The following is a 21,232-nucleotide window of genomic DNA, read 5'->3' on the forward strand; positions in this document are numbered from 1 at the left end:
GCCAGGCATATCGTACAGCGGGGGATTGCAGAAGGCATGTCATTTATTTTTGACATGGACCCGCGGTTTTCAGATCCTTTGTCAGGCGGTCTTTGATTTATTTGATAGGCGTGTTTCAGTTGTTTCAATTAAGTTTGGCCCAACACAAACTTTATGGCTGGAAATGCAAAATGACCACAAAGAGACAGAAAACGATGACACAGAGATGCAAAATGACCACGAAGAAACAGACGCCGACACAGAGATGTAAATTGGGCGGGGGCCTTTGATGTGTATGTCCAGGGACCTGGCTGTATTCGGAGTTGATGTTCTTTCATACTCGTATATTTGGCATTCATCGATCAATGTAACTATTAAGTCCCTTCAAACACCTTTAAACCTGCCCCTGCATAAAACTTGGAAACGGAAATCTCCAGTTGTTTAATGCACGATAAAGTTTGACCACGGCCCGTAATCATTGATGTAAAGACATGAATAAGGCTGTGAAACACACATATGGTGACACGTCATGCTCTCCTGTCCCAGGCAGCTGCTTCGTATTCTCTTCATGTTCAGCGTAGCACTGACCCCTGACAGTCAGGCCCCCGCTGCTCTCCGGCCTGACTGATGGGCTGTGAAGGGAACTGTGGGAAACTTCGACTTGCCAAATGGGTTTCGAGGCAAGGTGAAAATGGTAGCCGTGGTCACTGAAACGTGCAATTTTTCACATTTGTTCAATTCTATCATTGTTTCTGCTGTCAACGGGCCATGCGATGCTCTGTTTTATGACGGCTGAGAATCAGCTGGCGGTTCAATCGTTCTTGTTTTCTGACACTTTCGATGTGCTTTCAGAGTAAACTTTCACCTTCTCGTCTTACGGTTGGCAGGCGCTTATCTGGCTTTAGATGTTTTTGATGTGAGAGAGAGAGAGACTTGAAATTTCAGCCAGCCATCTTGGATCGAAAACATGTGAATCTCGTGCTCTGCTCAAAGTAGTTCTTCGATTAAACCTACACAGGAATCTCTGAGAGGAAGAGCCGGCATGGTTGCCGCCCACAAGGTATCTGAATTCGGATATGATTGTATCGATTGCTTACTGGCTCCGCTCCCAGTCTGTGCACCACATACTGGTCGAACCAACCAACGAACCATTTGTCAGATACTTTGAGTTAACTACACCGTTATCTGTCACTTTCTATTCAAAACCGTTCATTACTTTTAGCTAATCGTTTCAACCATCAACCCTTTAGTTTTAGCTAACGGTTTAGACTTCTCTGCATGCTAAGCTAACTTCAAGCTAATTCAATTATAATTTCTAATGTTTTAAAACCAGTCGAGCTCGTCAACAATCTCACCGCTAGTTGGGAATCGCTAGTTGGGAATCGAGTGCTTTGAGAAGACAGCATTTTTGACTTTGTACAACAACCCACTTGCATGACAGCAGCTCAGTGAGAGAGACAGAGAGAGAGAGAGAGAGAGACAGAGAGAGAGAGAGAGAGACAGAGAGAGAGAGAGAGACAGAGAGAGAGAGAGACAGAGAGAGAGAGACAGAGAGAGAGAGAGAGAGAGCGAGAGAGAGAGACAGAGAGAGAGACAGAGAGAGAGAGAGAGACAGAGAGAGAGAGAGAGACAGAGAGAGAGAGAGAGAGAGAGAGACAGAGAGAGAGAGAGAGAGAGAGAGCGAGAGAGAGAGACAGAGAGAGAGACAGAGAGAGAGAGAGAGACAGAGAGAGAGAGAGACAGAGACAGAGAGAGAGACAGAGAGAGAGAGAGAGACAGAGAGAGAGAGAGAGAGAGAGAGAGAGATTCACCACGGCCTGTTTTACAGAACCACTCCACATCGAACGTCGCGTTTCCTGTTTAGTTAACAATTGAGCCACGCGGATTTCGATCTCAAGATGCTTGTAGGGATGCAGGCAGACAGCGTCTCTGTGCAGACACCAGTCGTTGTCGTCCAATGTGGCTGCCTGGGACCGTCGACACACGTTTTCTGCTGACGGTGAATGTGCCGCCGCCGCCGCCGCCTCCCGCGGGTTGCCAGGTTGGGCCAGGCCAGCCCGGCTCACCATCTGGGTCTCATTTTAGCTCCATGTGACGGGAGAGAAGAATTTCTGTAAAGCATGACGTCATAGATCATCTCCTGTCTCACTCGTCCTCTGGTATTTGGTTTCCTTCATTCTCCCTTCTCTCTCATTCTCTGGCCCGTCGTTGTGTGGCGACACCAGGGGACAGTCTACATTTCATTTGTAAGCTGAGACACATTTGAGGGTTTCGATTTTTCACATGAAGTTAGTCAACAATAGCCGGAGGCCACGGCTATGTCTGTGCGGTTCTTTTTGTTTTGCCGACTTCTGTTTTGCTGGGTTTCATGTTTAAATACATTAGCTTAACATATTGCACACAACAGTAATCAAAACAGGCTGCGCAGTTGTTACGGGCACTAGAGAGAAGGTAACGTTTGGTTAAAGAAACAAGGTGGTTTGTTGACGAGACAGAGTTCAATCTTCTGTCGTACGGAAAGTACCTGCATGAGCACGGCACCGAGTCCCCATCAACCCCTCCGGCTCTGACCTTTGACCTCGCTCTGGAAGGCAAAGAGAAAGGAAAAAATGAATCATGTCTGAAAGGTACGTTATACCGAATGAGAGAAAACCACTAAAAGTAAAACAAATAAATGTGATTGTAAGCGTCTTGTTGTCTCTTGTTGCGGGTTGTTTGTGTGGATCCTCTTTAATGGTCACAGGGTTATTTTCCCTGGGGTCCAAAACAACCTGAGCACAACACGACATATTCCATTTCACCAAGATGACATGGAAATAGTAGTTGAAATAATAACAATCAGAAAATAAGAAAAACAAACTCCGGAGTGGTTAATATGAAGCGGGTGTGTATCAGGTTAGGAGACATTCAGGAACCATCTGGCATTACAGCAGAAGTCCTACAGGAGCAGAGCGCCGGCTAGATGGACGGTCGAGTCTCGGTCATCTCGAACGTGTCAGAGCTCGAGCACAGCTCGGGGGCACCGGGGAGGACATTTCACATGGTTTGACCGATGGGAGTTCAGAGAAAGTAATTGCAGGCGGTGGTGACCCCGAAACAAAAAGTATATGAAACCAATCAGTTTCAATCAGCAAAAAGCAAAAGACAACTCACGGGAGCTTTTCTTATGAACACGAAGAGAGCATCTGACAATATCAGAGCGACTGACAAAGTCAGGACTCATCAACAGAAGACCGGAGATGGAACCTGAGACAGGAACTCTCGTCAAACAGGGATTAAGGACAACTTTGCTGTTACTAACGATTCTGAAAGTTCACACTTTAAAAGACCATGGGGGTAGCATGTTTTAAACTACAAATCAGAACAAAAAATTACATTTGAAATATCATTTATAAATTGATTTAATTTATTGCCATTTTTGTGTTTGAGGTATATGTTAGTTTTGGGTACCACTGCTGTTACATCCTGCGATTTGAATACAAAGTATAACCAAAATGACTTTTCTCAATTGTCCCACATCTCATCTTGTTTGAGATAGAATTGTCCCATATTCTTCATTCAATTGACTTGGCTGTGCAACGTCTTATGCCGTGTTCAAACGAGAAGCAACAGGCTACAAGTCATTTTAAAAGGAAGCCGGTGACTGACGTCTGACACGTGTGCGTATCCCTGGTAGAGAGAATGTTTATTAATGTGTATAGTGGGTTGTGTGCTTCTCAAAATGGACATATTGGCCTGTGTATGGCTACGAGCGCCCCATTGCTACACTAAAGCCACTCTTACAGTCAAAATCTGGAATGAGAAAACAAAAGGCCCTTCCTCTTTTCACCCAAAAAAAAAAAAAGAAATACATAACCCTCCCCCTTTTCTGACTCCTCCTACTAATTAGTATTCAGTCCCTAACAAAATAGTGCTAGCTTTATGATTTGTATTTGCTTTTGTAGGCCTCTTTATTTTTAACTTTTCAGTTCCCAGAAGCTTAATTAAAGCGTCTGGATGCTGGGAAATCTATCCGCAGCATGTTTTGGCAACGGATCAACAATTTTAAAAAATTTACCCAATTTTGCAGTAGATGGGGTAAACCATGCATAAAGCACCCTGCGTTCCTTTAAAATGTACTTCACAGAGCCTGAGCCACAGTGAGGGCGGAGTACACATCCAGCTCACGAAACATGACGGCTGGGCATGATGACAGGGATGCGTTTCATGCTTCAAACGTAGAAAATGTCACACAGATTCTTGATACACGGCCCTGAAGCTGCTGTGCTCTTCAACTCTGTCACGATTACAAACAGAGAACAATGCGTCAGAAATTGGCCTTTTACTCTGTCGCCTCCAGTCTTTCTTGCAACATAAGCCTATGTGACTTTGAGAGGGTTCTCTGTATACAACCAGACCATGAAACAAAGAGATGTATTTGGGCGGGGGGGGGGGTCTTAAAACAAAAAAATGCAGCTACAATCCAGTGTCCTCTGGGTACAGGCTGCATGTTTTGGGGATTTTGTTTGCTTGAGCTCATAATTCAAGACAGACACGACGGTTCGAGCCAGAAAGGTTTCACTCAGGCTTGAGCACACTGAACAATGTCGCTGCGGACGGCGGTTTGGAGAGGTGACTCAGTGTTCTGAGATGAGTACGTTAGCTTTGAGTTAATGTTCACATCCTTTGGGACGTCGACCCGCATGGAACACGTGCAGAACACAGAGGACTTCTTCTGCACATACAGATGATTGCGCTCAACATTTGACCGGAAGGCGAGAACTGCCGAGACACGCGTGCTTCATGACACATGGCGTGTTTGTGTCGTCATTATTCATGCAGTGTGTAGCGATGATGTCATTGCAGCTTTTTCTGCCAGATTGGTTGTGCAGAGCAGGAGGAAGTTTGGCTGATGTTGCACTGGTGTCGTCTTCACCTCGTCAGATATTGCCTGATACAGCAGACGAGCTGAAGTTAGGGACTGTCCAGAAAGTGCATGTAAAACAGCCCAAGAGAGCCTTTCAGATTTTCTGTCTCCAGCTTTCCAATAAAAAAAGAAATAAAAAAACAACTTTATTTTCATATGGACCTCTTCCCGAGCTGGCCGTTTGTAATTATTTGTAATTTACTTTCAGCTGGTTCTCTCATCATACACACAACCTCCAGATTTAAAAAGCTGATAAAATAAATCACCGATTATAGCTCAATGAGTTCTGACTTTGATTTGTTAAAACCATCCATTATTCATACCCACCACGACAATGAACAGTTTATTTTTAGGATCTTTTTGTGGCATTTCTGAGAATGTGTGTGAGAGACAGAAAATGTGGGGGAGAGAGAGGAACGGCATGTGACTCCCTTTTTAAATTTTGGGGTTGTAATTGGTTCATTAATTTGATCATTTTGTTACTTGGTTCAGACGTTGTGTTATTTTGTATTTCATTGAGCAGGAAGCACACGTAAAATGAAGCAATCTGCACAACTTCTCCTCTGGTATCCGAAAAATGTAGGAAAACAGATGTTTTTGTGACTTTAACAGAAACAGAACATGTCACACCCCTCGTCAATAATACTGATGCATTTATTCAGTGGGTTAGTGTGAACTGTGACCCTGTAATTTATTGGGCCTCATCTGTTTAACACAACAGTCAACATTGTGCGATTCAGTAAGTGGATCCTCAACGGCTTTGAAGCCTCAAATAGTTTGTCCTCGGCTGTTTATTTCTTTTGGTTCACGGGTCCTGGATGAAATAGATGCACATGTTTAGGACTTTTTGTGTGTCCACCGTCTGCCTGCGCGGAGCCGACTGCTGGGGCCTTCCAGGGTGGCATCAGGACCACCTAGTGCGCATGGAGCCCCTTTGAGACGCTGAAGCAGTGCAGGCTGGGAATGATTAATGGGCCGGCGGGGCGACACGCTCCGCGGCACGGCTTCAGACCCCCCCCCCCCAACCCCCGGGCCAGCTCCCCTGCTGCGCCGCCACCCGACACAGCCCGGTTCAGTGATGCCGCCGCTTGTACGCCCCGGCTCGCAACACACTTCCTCGGTGTCGCTTACACACACACCCCCCTCCCCTTTCCGTAAAGCATTAAGGGACTCTGCAGTGGAGGCGTAAGCTCCTTTGGCTGGTACCATCCTCCCTGCTGCGCCGTCGACACGGGGGCCTTTTTTTGGAAGACAAAAGGCACCGACTGACAACTGGATTGGTTATAGTTGAATTAAGTCTTGATCGTTTTAGATCCGAACGACTCTCACAGCAAGTCTTCAGTTCGGAGCCTTAACCTAACGTGTACATTAAAAGGTTACTTCTGCTTAATACTCCTCCGAGCATCAGGAATGTCCGCTGCTAATTACCCCCCGCTCCTCTTTTCATTAACAGCCACTTATCCTTAAAACAAACACGGCGCAGACATAACAAGCCCGGCCTCGAAAGAGGAAATGGAGCTGCTGGTTCCCGCTTCATATTTATTTTCCCATATAACGTCCGCGTGAGCCTGTCCAAGAGTCTCCATCGCCCCGTAATGGATGTCCACGTCCTCCTGCGCTCTGCCTCCATCCCTCACACACCCCAGCGACCGATTCCTCTCGGAAGGGAGGATGAGGAACCACTTATTGGATTTGAGGGGATATCCAGCAGGATGGATGGAGGAGGGGAGAACACAGTGGCTATCAGACGCCGGTCCCTACGCGACTATAAATATCACACTACTGCTCAAAAGGAGGGTAAGACCTGGGGATGCATCCATTGCGGTCCTCCCTCCGCATACTGTGCATCTGTGATTGAGGCGGAGGATTAAGCCGCCTTCCACAGCTCTTCCAGTGCGAGTGGGCATGCAGACAGAGGCCCTTCCCACCCCTTCTCCTCATCCCACGTCCACCACAGCTACTGTGGAGCAGATGGCTCACAACTGCTTCAGACGCTCGCACCAAACGGCAGAAGGCCGCTTCCCTTCCCGTCCCGATTGGCCCGAGCTCCGAGACGGAAACGAGACGGTTTCCTCCCTTCTCCGCTCGCGGGAAAAACCTGGAAACGCATCGCGTAAACTCAAGCTCACAGCATGCATTACATGCGTGTGTATGCCATGTGGTTTATTTACACAGACAGTGAGTCAGAGATAACACACCGTGTCTGGTTCCCATTTGGGCGGGCAGCTGGGGAAAGAATGGCCTCAGAGCGTTGAGCCCATGTCAGATTACTGCTGTGATGTGAAACAACCCCGGAGTACCTGCTCTGTTACAGCACGTTTCTATGCTCTATAATACCGAGTGAACCAGGCCACAGTTAAATATACAATGAGTGGTTAGGATTCCAATTGATTTATGCAAATATTAGAATATTACAAAGATTGTGTTGCACACATTGCCCCATTATTCAGTCGTAAGTCTTAGTTTTTTTAGTCCTGACTCATTTGGCTCGAACCACAAGTTTAATAAACATCTGTCGTTTTCCACACAGCAGCAGAGCAGTAGCAGCTTTCATTGCTGAGAAGTTGCAGCCCGTCTCCTGCAACTCTTCATCCAACAGCTCATTGTAACTGTTCCATGACTCCCTGCAACATTTAAGTCCGCTGACGAGTGCTTCACAATGAAAGCCGTCCTGCGTTTGTTCCGATGCGTCTGTGGCAGCAGAGTGAACGGTGAGGCTGATAGCAATGAGGTTGCCCATCAGTAATTATAAGCGGTGCAGGCATGGCGGACTCCGCCACTCACGGTAAAACGAACACAGACAGGGGTCAAAAGAATGTGATTGCATTGAATTGCTGTTGCGGAAAAAAGCCAAGTATAAATAGTATTTTTTTTAAATTGACCAATAACTTTAAAGGGGTTGTGAAGCAATTCATTATTGGGTATTGGTTACAGATTAATAGAAAGCTTTGAGTTTGTGATATCGTGAATCTTTCCCTAAACAGTAGATCCAACAATTCCCATAACACCGATGACATCATCGGGGTTACTTTGGAAAGCTCCCTCGATCTTGATGATCAAAATTGGCGGAATGCCCCTTTAAACAGTACACATTAGAAGACTTGATACCATTTCTATTATCTATGGAAGTGAAATGAACAGCTGAGTCACATGTGTTTGATTGACAGCAGAGGCCCCTCTCACTGTACATTTGTTTAACTCATTACTACCCGACTTTGAGGTTCACTGGGTTCCTGCTGAGATCGCCAGCGGGTTGGCGTGCTGCAGGAAGAGCCAAGCCTTTTCCTCTTCAGCTCAGTGCCATGTCCTGGAAGCCACCTAGCAACCGGCACAAACTTTGGGATAGCTGTGGGACGCAGTAGGAAGAACACTTTCACAATAAGCGCTCAATGTTTCCATGAAAACAATCACTAAGGTTTAATTCCATAACATTTTCCTTCATATTCAGAGAAAATGTGACAGCAGAGTTGAGGCTGTGCAGTTTGTTTCCCCCCTGAGGTGAGCTAGTGTCAAATTATGAATTGAACACTTGCTCGGACTCGTGCACGAGTTTCCCGTAGCACATTTTAGTGTCAGGACTCAGCGAACGTCTCCGTGAACTGAATCAAAATTGACAAAAACAACTGCACACGAAATGAACCGGTGATTCGTGAGATATGGGGTTAAATGTTTTGATGCAGTCTCAAAACACACGGGAGAGATATCTTTTGACGTGGGGATGTGGCTCGTTATAAATAGGCCCCCGGAGAAAAGGGAAGAAAAGCACAATAAACATGCCCCAAGAACGATGGACCGTCATCTCAGCTTCATGATTTACAACCGAGCGACTTCCTGCCTCCATCTCCCTTACCCCCTCTACGCGAGGAACGCACGTGCCGGAGTGTTAAAATAACCTCCCTGCTCTGTGGGGAGGACTTGGACCTCGGCCTAACAGCTCCCCAGCACAGTCCCACAGAAACCTGGCCCTGTCTAGATGTTTCATACAGGTTTAGTCTGGAGGACGTCCCCTCTGACCACATGCTCAATTATGTTGCATTCAGGTTTACTGCAAGTACAAGCTCCCAACTGGAAAAGAACTACCCAGGTCGGCCTCAAGTTGTACCAATTTCGGTTAAGATAAGTGAGTGATTTTCAGATGTCTCCGAGCTGTGTCAACACTCAAAGCCCAAATCCCCAATCATCCAAATGAACTGTCTTTTGGAGAACTGAGTTCAAAAGATAGAATACAGAAAAATATGGTGCCACTACAAACACATTGTATGCTCTCATAACATCTTCTCCACCAACTAAACTTGTGAGTAAACTTGTATAAAATTTTCAAAACAGGGATTCACAACCAGCTCCACTTGTACCAGCGGGAACTTCTGCAGTTGCAACACGTTCTCACTCCAAACTCGTCAAATACAGAGGCTTGGTCAATATTCAAACGATGACTCTCTATGTAACTCTCTAGCATCTGTTTAGAGCAGGAGTCTCAAACTCATATTCACTCCAGGCCACATCAGCATCATGGTCGCCCACAAAGGGCCGGTTGTAAATGTAACTACTCGTAACATGTTGTTGAATAACTCTCTGCATTCACAGTTTAAAGTAGTCTTCAATGTACTCACAATACATTTCCATGTTAAATGTACAGTAACCAGTCAAAGAGCTGCTTCTAACTTAAGCATCTCATAATTTTGACTTTCTATTTTATAATTTTGACTTTCAATCTCATAATTTTGACTTTCAATCTCATCTTTTTGACTTTCTATCGAATAACTTCGACTTTATATCTCATAATGTCGACTATGGGGATATTTTTATTATTATTAGTCTGACTTAAAAATAAAAATAAAAAGATTTTTTTTTTTCTGGCGGATTCGCGGGCCACATAAAATGACATGGCGGGCCAAATCGGTAAGGAAAGGGTAAGGAAAATATCTGGGTTTACGTTAACTGGGTTTAAATGATAACTCAAGTGACTCCTGCAACTAATGACTGAAGTGACAAAATATGTAAGTTGACTTTTAGTTTCACATGGGACACAAACTTCGGCCTCCTGGGTGAAAGTCCTGTGTTTCTTTGACCTACGAGGTCAAAGAAACCTTTGAACCTGCGAGGTTCACAAAGGCCAAAATGACGTCACACCATCAGCCACACGGCCCTTCGCGGGGGTTCCATGTGGCTGATGGTGCAGCTTTGAGAATGCTGTGGGTGGGTTTGCATTGGAGTTAGTTGAAAGCATAAAGGGTGTCTCTGTGTGCCGGTATTAGACACCGATGGGGCACCGGAATAAGTTGGGAGTGAAAACAGGTTGTCAGTTTTTTTGTCAGGTTGTTTTTTTTTATTGTGGAGTGTATCTTCATAAAATAAAAATTTGCCGAAAAAAACTTTTAAATCTGAACACCACATGTACGAAAACTAGTTACCAGGCAAGAAGTCTAAACGGTGCTAGCATTAGCTAAATGTAATGGGTAAATGATTGAAATAGTCAAGAGTATTGAAAAAAAAGGTTGCAGTAGTTAGATAAAATAAAGGATAAAGGGAAAATGTTAAAATAGTTACAGTAGTAGGTTAAAAAAAGGCTGCAAAAAGAAAGATCGAACCTTTAAAACCCGTTTGTATCTATTCAGTGCACTTAAAAACATTCAGTAAAAACTTCCCTCCCAGACAGAAAAGCAGGAACTTAATTTGCTTATGGAGCTTAATGACCGTTGACTTTCTCATCACCTCTCCCATAAACCGGAGGAAAGGAAAGGAGCAGCGCAGCCTGTTTCCACACCTACACTGTGGGAGCACTGCAGTCCACGGAAAATACACAAAGCATCAAACACAAACACACAGACACGTCAGCAATTCATAAGCTTTTATGAGATTATTACTCAAGAGGATATTTTAACAAAATGTCACAGCAAGCATGTGTAACTGCTGACACACACACACACACACAGACGCACACACACACACACACACACACGGAGTAAAGAGGAAGTATCCCCCCCAGCGCTCCTGCCAACCAGCGACAGCAGGATGTTCCTCCACCAATCCATCAGCTTTACGCCTTAATTGGACATTTTTAAGTCCAGTCTTGTTTCCTCCAGCGGGTCTCTCAGGAAGCAAACCTCACATGTGACAAAATGACTGAATTCAAGATTTGAGCTCAACACGTGACCTGTGATGCGTGGCGATTCAGGTGTAAGAGAGGACAGACCCGGACATCTGAGGAAAAGCCAAACAAATAAAGCCGACACTAACATCCATTGCTCCCCTCATCCCCTCTTCTTTGTGTTTCCCTTTTGTCCCGTTGGTTTGCTATTTCTTCCCTTTTCTAATGGCGCCGCCGCTTTAATTGGCAAGTTCAGAGCGCACAAAGACAAGACGAATGGCCGATAGAAAACGGGTGACACGCAACAAAGATCCCAGGCGAGATTGTTGCAATTACACGGCGTTACGTTCCAGCAAAGAGAACCGGCGGTACGCCCACTCCCGCCTCCCACCCTGGACCGCTCCCAACCCTGCAGCGAGAGGACAAACGGGGCGGCCATTACGCATTATTATTCATAAGACAGGGTGTGTAATCATTGGCACCTCGTAGCAGCGGCTGTTCAGAGAGAGCAGAGTGAAGAACTCTGGTCATTGCTGATTGCGCAATTACAACATGTTGCTCGAGAATGTCAGCTCTCCTTTCTTGTGGGTGAAACAGGTCACGGCTCACACACACTGTATCGGGGATGTGACATGTTTCACAATGCTTGTGAAGGCATCGAATATAAACACAGTGTATATATGCTGTATATATGTTCAGCCTGTACAGTCAGTATGCAGATTAAAGGCTGATAGAGAGAACTACTGTTGAAATAGCCTGTCATTACTAGCAGGCTCATTACTGCGACCCGCACACACGTTATTACCAGCTAATCCTAAATTGCACCGCTAATGGTGCGTTGCACGAGCTGATGTCACATCGCATTACCTAACGACACACAGCACGCCGAGACGGAGCCTTGCAGCGCTGCCCCTGCCAGTTTGACATGGGTGGCTGTTTATGTTGAGGCAGTGCACCCCCCCCCACCCCCCCCACCCCCACCCCCGTTCGCCCCGGCAACCAAGCGGTTTACGAGTTGCTCGGACACAAAAGCGCAAGGGGGCGGCGCTGATTGCTCGGCTAATTGATCCCCACCAGAGATCACAGGGGCTGTGCTCATAAAAAAGGGAGAGGGAACGCCTCCCATGACATCACCGCACGCTGCGTGGCGAGAGAGGAGGCGCGCAAGTCAGGGGGGAGAGACTTGTTCCCACGCTGAGGGAGGCGGTCTGCAGAGAGCGGGGAGACACAAACACACTATACACACATTTGCTATATGGCGCCCACAGCACCACCTGTTACCGACCAAAATGCTGACTATTCTTAAAATGCTCGGGAAATTCCTGGGAGGTCAGAGGTCAACAGGTATTTAGTGTGCTTCCCAAGGACCCAACACGAGAGCTTGAACTCAAGATTGTCTCTTTAAAGAGGTCTCGCTAATCAGTAGGGCACCCCTGAAGCCCAGAACGCAGCAGACTAAATTCACGTGTGGTGGAATCATACGTCATTGTTATTTTTCCTCCGATTACGTGACAAATGTAATTGCTACCTGGATTATGTTCAGAGGGAATTGTTTTTTAAAGTAATCGGGGTTCACATCCACACTTACTATCTGAGGTAAATCACTTCAGTTAAGGTCAGGGAAAGATCGTGGTTTGCGTTAAATTATGGAAAAATAATTTGTGATGAAAACAACCATAAAATCAGTTTATTCCTTAACTCAGGCTGGACAAACATGATGACCAGCGTAGAAACGTGCTCAGACCTGGGTGAAGCAGAAGAGCGAGATGGCTCTAGATAGCCTTTCATCTCGAGGATAACTCAATTCATTAGCTCCGCTTTTACCTTTTTCTTCTCTTATCTGGTCTCGGGGCACAAAGTGCACTCTTGTGTGGTTTGGCTGCTCCTCAGAGGTGAAAGGTGAGCTGAGTGATGGGTCATTTCGTCTCTCCATGGGCTGTTATGGTAGCAGAGACACACCTTCCCCACAGGGAACAGAGGTGTTGCTGCCAAATTGGCCATGATGGCATCATTAGATTGATAGCATCTGTCCTTACACAACCAGGCAGATGCAGCGAAACCGCTCTGTTAGCCTTTGCCCTTCAGATCAATTCTGAAGTGGACAGGCTGTCATGATTCTTGTCAGAATAAAAACAATAAAATTAAAATGAATGTCAAGTCACCTAAAGGCTTCTGAAAGAATGTTTTTAAAGGTTGTGGTTACGGTTTATTGCATCTGGTCAGTTGTTACTTGCAAATAGGCCCACAATGGCAAAACTGCATTGCCTTCATGCTTGCCATATATATATATATATATATACTGTACACACACATATATATTTATACACATATATATGAATATATGTATATGTACAGCTAACGTTAGCTCTGTCAGCTCGTTTGCTGTCGTTAGCTGTTAGCACTGTTAGCTATGATCCATGTTGAGATTCATTGAGAGGCAATCATGATGCTCCCAATCTCGTATCTTGCAACTTTATAAACACAAGCTTAAGAGGTTTAACGTTTTTATTCCTCTACATCAAAATACTTCAGTAAATACCGCTTTCGTGAATTGTGAAGCTTCTACTAGCGGCTAAATGAGAGTACGAAACGCCATCACGCTGACCAGTCCGCCTTTAGCTTCGCGTCTGTGATGTGAAGTCATGCTAGCCCGGTGAAGGTTGTTGATAGCCTATTATTAAAAGATTATTTTATTTTGAAGGGCATTTTTTATGCAGCGGAATTATTCCAGCATTTACGGCACTTGTTCAGTGGTGCAGGAAAAACACCGACCAATGCGTTGTGAATCACATCACGTGATGCAGCTCATCCAATCAAATATGGGTATTGTGACGAGTTTCCTGACTTGAGTGAGATGTACACACACCCTGACACACGGGGAGAGACGAGTATACAGAGAGCAGAGCAGGACTATTGAGTTGTGAATGTCAAATCATAGGACGATTTCCAAAAGAGAAATTGGCCAGAGAGACCAGAGTCATAGAGGTGAATTCTTCCAACACTAAATTCTCTTTTTGGAAGATGAGAAAAATATAATATTGTGGCCTTTTCACTTCATCCTGAATGGACTGAATTTAAAGCTGCAGGGCATTTCAGTGAAAATAATTTTTCTAAAATACTTTTCGTTGACGAAATTTATTTTTTAATCCAGCCGTTATTTTACTTGAAATGAGAAGAACATTTATTCATGTATTTCTATGCATTATTTATAATCCATCCAGTTACATTTGAAAAATTTGAATAATATTTGTCAAAATATAATTGATGTGTACTTTCTTTATTTGATTTGGCAGTTGTTTACTACACAGATACCCCCCCCCCCCCAAAACAAACAACCTGGACTCTCTTATACCTTGGATCTGTTCTTGTCCTCAGTAATCTATGAACTCAAGCTGTGAACTATTGGCCAGACCGCAGCAACTGATTTTCATTATTACCTTCGGCCAGTAATAAGGAACCATTATTTGACATCGTAGAGGCACAACAGAAGAAATCCGAAATACATTGACGGAATGAAGTGAAAGAACCGTCATTGCTGCCAACTGCCATGTCTTTTTCAACTTGATCAAAGAGGAGGGTCTTTAGATCACTCTCATATTGGCTCAGATTGTTTTGATGCTTTATTTGTTTGTGTGTCACCAAGGTGACGAGGATGCTCTTGATGAGGCAGTCCTCAGAAGGTCGTAAACCTGCACCATTCTGTGTGAGATAGAAATCTCCCTTTAACAGCGCCAACTGATTTTCTCTCTCTCATTGTCGACATGGTTTTGCCTCGAGTGAAATCACCAAGAGCAGTCGGGAAACTTGTAAAAGGATTCATCATCTGGAGAGCTTGTTGCAGAAGACCTTTGTTGTTGTTGTTGTCTTCGCACTCATCCAAATTCACAGCTGCTGCAGTGATGTGCGATCGAAATACTAATTGTGGGGAAACGTGCGTCCGGTGGAAGTCGGCCTGGAAGCAGCAGAGCGTGACGGATCGTAGCGCTCGCTTTTTTGTGTTTGTGCGTCACCGGGTCAAACGTGCTTCATCGGTGAAAGTCCACGGATGCCACGTGGCAGAAACGCGTGTTTGTCTTGGCTTGAATGAAGATGAGTCTCAGCGCAGCCTTTTTATAGCCGTGGCAGCTGATACCATGTTCCATTAAACTGACTGATTTATTGAACCTTTGCAGCAGAAATCTTTTATGATTTACTTCCAGCATACCAGGATTTTAATGATATATTTGTGCCATCTATTTTTTTGGATTATGATGTGATCAGTGACTCTCAGTGATGTCCTTATAATCACACAGAGGGACTACTTCCAGAGAATAATGACTGACTTAATCATTGCCTGATCAGCAAGGCATACAGCATCCCAGTTTTAAGCAAAAGATTTAGCCATGACTTTATGCATCAAAGCTCTATTACAATTCTCTTTTGTTGGGAAGATTAAAAGTCTAATGATTTAGTGCATATAGGGCATGTATTAGTGGGTAAATACACTGTTGAACTTTGTAACTACACCGTAAAATCTGACAAGTTCATCTTACTAAAAAACTAGGAAACCGATTGCCTTGAAAAAGGGTAACCACATACATACTATTCGTTTTTAGTTTTGTTTACTTTATCTACTTGTTAAGTTTACTTTCATGTTGTATTTACTTAAATTTGTGAAATTGTTCCAACTTAAAAATGTCAAGTGACATTATCTTGTTCTTTCTAAGTGTTAGCAGCTTAAGTAAAACGAGTTAGTCTGATTTAACTGAACAGTTTATTCAGTAGAAATTAGTAAACTGGTTGACTTCAATAAATAAAGTAAGCAGAACAAAGAATGATTAGTTCGCAGGATTCCTTTTTTTGTTTTAACAAATTACCATTCTGAGCATCTTGAAACCAAAGCAAATCAAAACTTTTAAGACTTTTAAGAAGTCCAAACCCAACTCAAATAGCTTTAGCGTGGCTTTCAATGTCATACATGATGACATTACCTTCCAGTTTGACACCAGTGCTGGATGGGTCGAGGTACACGGCATTTGGACCTTGTTTAATAATTACAGGGCAGAGTAAAGGCCGACTCATGGTTGTTGCATCTGCATGACCCCGAGGGTGATCTTATCTTGCAATGTAAAATGTTTTTTTTTTCATCAAAACGTGAACGAATCAGGAAATCAACAGAGAACGGAGAACAGCATAAATCGGAAGCAATCAAAACTGATGTTAGAGATCTCTGGTCATATTATTATCAGCTCAGGTTACTTTGAATTGAATTGAATTGTGCATTGAAAAAGGTGCGAGAAAGCTCCTTTATTATAGTGCAAGTCCAGGTATGCGGAATGTAAATGAAGAATCATCACTTTTAAAATGTCAGAACAGTGTCATTTCCACTTAGTATTCCATTTGTCTCGTAAAAAAAATATTTACACGATAATGTCAAGCTGTGATCTAAAACATGAGCAAAACAAAAAATGCGTACCCACTTAATGGATATTAACAAAGCCTTTTGACACTTCTGCAGCATCACCCACATGTACATGTGTTATGCAAGCATTGTGTAATCTCCATATGCTTTGCAGGGAGGCCTCCGATTCAAGTATGTTTGACGCATCTTCTACAGCATGAAGAGAGAGCTCAGTGAGGCAAGGACGTGTAGAAGCACACTAAAAAACATAAAAAACGACACATGCACCCTCCTCAACGAAACACGTAAAACTGTCATTGAGGCATTCACACCAAGTACAGTGTGTTTGCGAAGTGTCCAACCACTAAACCAACTGTTGTCAGGAAAATATGCCTCCGTAATCTGTTCAGGCCCAAGTGTTGTCTTTTCCTCCGATCGCAGGCTGCTATGTTTGATCTGGCGCACGTCGTCGGCTCGTGTTATGAGTGACTGTACAGGGTAATACACAGTGAGAGAGGAATTGGTCCTGAATCAACAACAATCGAGCTGGAATTCCATCTTTCTCCGTGTCCGGAGAGGCGGCGCATTCCTCAGACTGTACGGTTAAAACATATGACACCCGTTGACAGGGCTGGTAAATATCTGCTGCTGCGGCGCTGAGTTTCTAACAACCAAATTTCATTCGGTTATTATTTCATCGCGTACAGACGTGTGATTGTTTCTGAAGTGTGCTCTCCTCTGTAGACGGAGCGGGGGGAAAAAAACACACGCCTCCACCGAGCCGTGGGATGCGTAATTCCCATCCAATATGCACGCCCACCACGAGCGCTTCTTCCTTCACTTAGCCCGATAGATGGCACTTGAACATAAATAGATTGGAATAGCATAGCTCTAAGTAGGCCCTTGAAACCAAATGAAAGCAGACCCAGAAAAGACACCTTGTTACTCTGGATGTCCAGTGCAAAATCACAGTAAACTGCCGATTTGCAGTAACGATGCCTTTACAAACTCACTTTACGTTCAGAATATCAATTTTGTGTTTCACTTATTTAGGCGTTTCTTGAATATGATTCTACGATAACATATGTACTTCCTGATTAAGTTTGGCTCATAAGCACTCATTGCTGTTTTTCTCGTATTTAGGAAACGCACGAAGCAAATACAAGCTGGGTTGTGTTACGTGACAGAGAAAAAAATGGCTCATATATATTGATATGAAAATGACACACATTACACGCTGTATAATCAATAGCATTCTCGGATTTATTTAGCGCAAGGCACACAAAAAGGAGCATAAAAAGACACTAAAAGTAACGACTTAACATTTGATAGCTAAATGGTTGAAACCATGGATGTATTAATGAGATCAGGATGCCTCATTCAAAGATGGCCGTCCCCTTCATCCCTGTAAAAGTTGCTTACTGGGCGAAACATCTAGCCTTTGCTTGGCCAACCTTAACACTGACTCCTCAATTGTATGCAACAAATATTGTGACAATATCCACTTTTATAGAATTAATTAATATCCACTATAAAATCAATTTAAACAAACATTGTTGGGATTATGACTGCTGGTGTTGATGAAGAGGTGAGTTCATCTGAGAGGGCCGTGTGAGTACGTCTGGGGAAAAAGGGGCTCTTAATTCTTCACTTATACATATCTTCACTCTTGGAGCAGAGTTTCTCTATACGTAGCCCAAACGTGTTGCTCTAAACACGGCTTATCAGCGCTCGAGCTGTTGTTCCTGACGACAACTGCAGTGACCGTGTGAGCAGAGCGGGGATGTGTGGATGAGATAGTACAGCACTCATTAGAAGGGCCTGAGGACAGCTGCGGAGATAGTGCTTATTAATCTCATGATACTCTCTCACACACACACACACACACACGTATATGAAAGTTCGTTTTTTACCGATGAAAGTGACCAGTCGCCAAAGAGACAGATTTAGATCAATTTATGAGACTTCATCGATTTGCTTGTGCTGGATTGAAACGCGAGAAAAAAAGAGATAAGTTATGACGTATTTAGTTGATTTTTCTTTTTGTATCTGGCTGGTTCTTAAAAAGTAATTGTGTTCTTTGAAGTTACTGCCGCAGTGTTGCAATAAACACATCTGCGTCTGAATATTTTGGAAGATGAAAGTACAGCACCAGCATCGGCTGTCTTCAGCGCCGAAAGCTGAGAGCATTCCATTTCCTATTCATGAAAAAAAAAGCCCCGCCGCATTTTCCCTCACACTTCCCTTAAGTGGAGATAACATCTGGGATAAGAAAGCAGTAAAGAGTAAGAGGGAAAGGGAGGAGGGAGTGTGTGTGTGTGTGTGTGAGTTCTTCAAAGCTTGGTGTAGTGTGTATTGGATCGGCCCTGGGGAGGGTAGTGTGGTAGATAAGCATGTGACAGCTGCCAAACACCTCTGTGTGTGTTTGTGTGTGTGTGTGGGCCCCCCCATTCAGAAGGAGTGTTTTCTGAATCCCAACCACCTGCCAGCTCTGCTCCCTTATGGCAGGTGTGAGTTGGTTTGTACGTGATTCAGACCACTGACGAACGCGGAGCATATGTGACAGTCTTATCGCCAGCATCTCCCTTAATAACATTAAGACGGGCGCATTGATGGAGAGATTACCGGGAATGTGAGGGATTGTGAGGGCTGCTCATATGAATGGTACATGCCTGATTCAGCCCAATAAGGGGGGGGGGGGTAAAACATAATTTACATTAGGATAACAGTAGAGAATATGGAGCCCTGCATTGTTCAATATTGATGAAGTAACAAATCACAAATTTTTATTTCATAGGAGTACATTTTTATTTCATTGTCGATATTTAATTTCAAATTGGCATATAGGTGTTTCCCTCTCACTTTTAATCAATCACATGTCACTTATCCTCATCTATACAAGCTCAACAACTGCTACCAGATTTAGCCAGTTAGCTGCTCTTGTTAGCAAGTAATTCTGAATCATTAGAAGCTGCTGCTGTAAATAAACACGAACATCTGTCTTTATTCATGTAGCTTAGCCAGTTACCATGTTAACCAGAGCAACAACAATGTAAAAGTAACTCTGAATCAACTATCTAGCGGCTGATGTATATACATCTTATATTTATTTAGCTTAACAAGGCTGCACTAAAGTGAAGTGACGAGACGGTAATGATGGCTGCAGCTGAAGTTAGCTGGTTAATTCAGAGTTTCTAAACACGTTCCTCAGAGAGAAACACAACAAAGTGAAGTCCAAAGTGGCACAAAGTCTTTCTCTGTGGTGTCCAGCTAACAGTAGCCCTCTAGCTAACACTGCTAACACCGTCACACAACCCAGCCTAACCGGCTAGGCAGGTTAGCTAAATAATGCGAGAGGTGCCGTGTTAGGCTACTGTGTCTGTGTACTGTGTCTAATTTCAGCAGCTTTTAGTTGGTTTATTCATAATAACTTTGCCATTGATGTTGCTCTAGCTAACAGGAGCTAACAGGAGCTAAATTTGGTAGCTTGATAAGCTACATCAAAATTGACTTCAATAGAACTCTGAACTTTGAAAATAGAAATGTTTAAATTACATTTTACAGTAAAGCGATCCGCTTTAATATTTTCTTCAATTATTACTTGACTTTTTAGTCCATTTAAATGTTTTACACAGCGATTATTTCACGTCATTTTTATTTATTTAATAATGACCACACAGGGGTTCCATAAGAGAAGCTGTAAATCGTATCAGTGTGTGAGGAATATGAATTTTTGGGGTGAGTATTAATGAGTGAAAATAGCAATGACAATAAATCAACAGTCACTCAGATGTGTGGGAGAGCGGAAGAAAGTTTCCCTGCCTGACATCACTGGGGTTCAGAGGTTAAATTCACAAGCAGGTGGCCAGGCCGAAAGAGAGCCCGAACCAGGGCGTTTCTTTTAGAGGCTCCATTATTCTCAAGCCAGACCAAAGCAGGCCAAGCCGTGCCATCTGTTTCAGTAACCTGTTGACAATATGACAAACTCAAACCAGACGATTAAGACTTTGTGGTGTCAAGTAAATATACAGTATTGTCTCAGGGTCTCACCCGACTGCGTTTGGCTCTGTACCACACTTGCAAATCGAAAGGTCTGTAAACATTGCGTAGTCGAGTTCATTGCTGTCAGATAACGAGCTCATATTTCCAAGCTAAGAAAAACAGCAGTGTTTTGAGGCTCGATGACACCGCATTGGGTTAAGAGTTTGGAGTTTCTCAACTGACTGAGGACTATGAAAACATGCAACCGGAGTGAACAAAATGAAAATCAGCAAAACTGAAGTTACGTGGTTTTCAAATGGTGCCACATGGGATCGTTTCAGTTTGAGTACGGAGCATTTTATTTCACTTAAAAGGCATCATGGCTCGCTGATCTGCAAAATGTCATGGCAGAATTTCTCAACACCTCTCTCTCTCCTCAGCCTGCCACTGCAACCTGCATGCCCGCCGCTGTCGTTTCAACATGGAGCTGTACAAGCTGTCAGGCCGGAGAAGTGGCGGGGTCTGCCTCAACTGCCGTCACAACACGGCCGGACGCCACTGCCATTACTGCAAGGAGGGTTACTACAGGGACATGACCAAGTCCATCTCTCACCGGAGGGCTTGCAAAGGTAACAGGAAACAGGATATGTCAGAGGTTATAACATTGTCTGTGCACAGCCACCAGTATTTCCACAGTATAACTGTTACACTGTTTCCCTCTAACGTAAGGGATATGTCATGTTTTATACACATGCTTTTCAGCAATGCTCTGTTTCCAGTGGTGGAAAGTAATCGAGTTAATATGCTCAAGTATGACTTAAGTACAATTTTGAAGTACATAATCTATCTATTTCCATTTTATGCTGCTTTACTCTTCCACTATATTTACTCGTTTAAA

At 43.9% G+C, this 21,232-nt stretch overlaps 1 protein-coding gene across 1 annotated transcript in view; it reads left to right on the forward strand.

Annotated features, from left to right (window-relative positions):
* ntn1b (netrin 1b) overlaps positions 1–21,232 on the forward strand; it is a 39,327-nt gene that overhangs the window by 3,480 nt on the left and 14,615 nt on the right. The window contains exon 3 of the mRNA XM_079281005.1: positions 20,775–20,963. Coding sequence (XP_079137131.1) covers positions 20,775–20,963 — 189 coding nt within the window. The remainder of the gene's footprint in view (positions 1–20,774; positions 20,964–21,232) is intronic.

This window comes from Melanostigma gelatinosum (genome assembly GCF_949748355.1).
Source record: "Melanostigma gelatinosum genome assembly, chromosome: 13".
NCBI classification, from domain to species: domain Eukaryota; kingdom Metazoa; phylum Chordata; class Actinopteri; order Perciformes; family Zoarcidae; genus Melanostigma; species Melanostigma gelatinosum.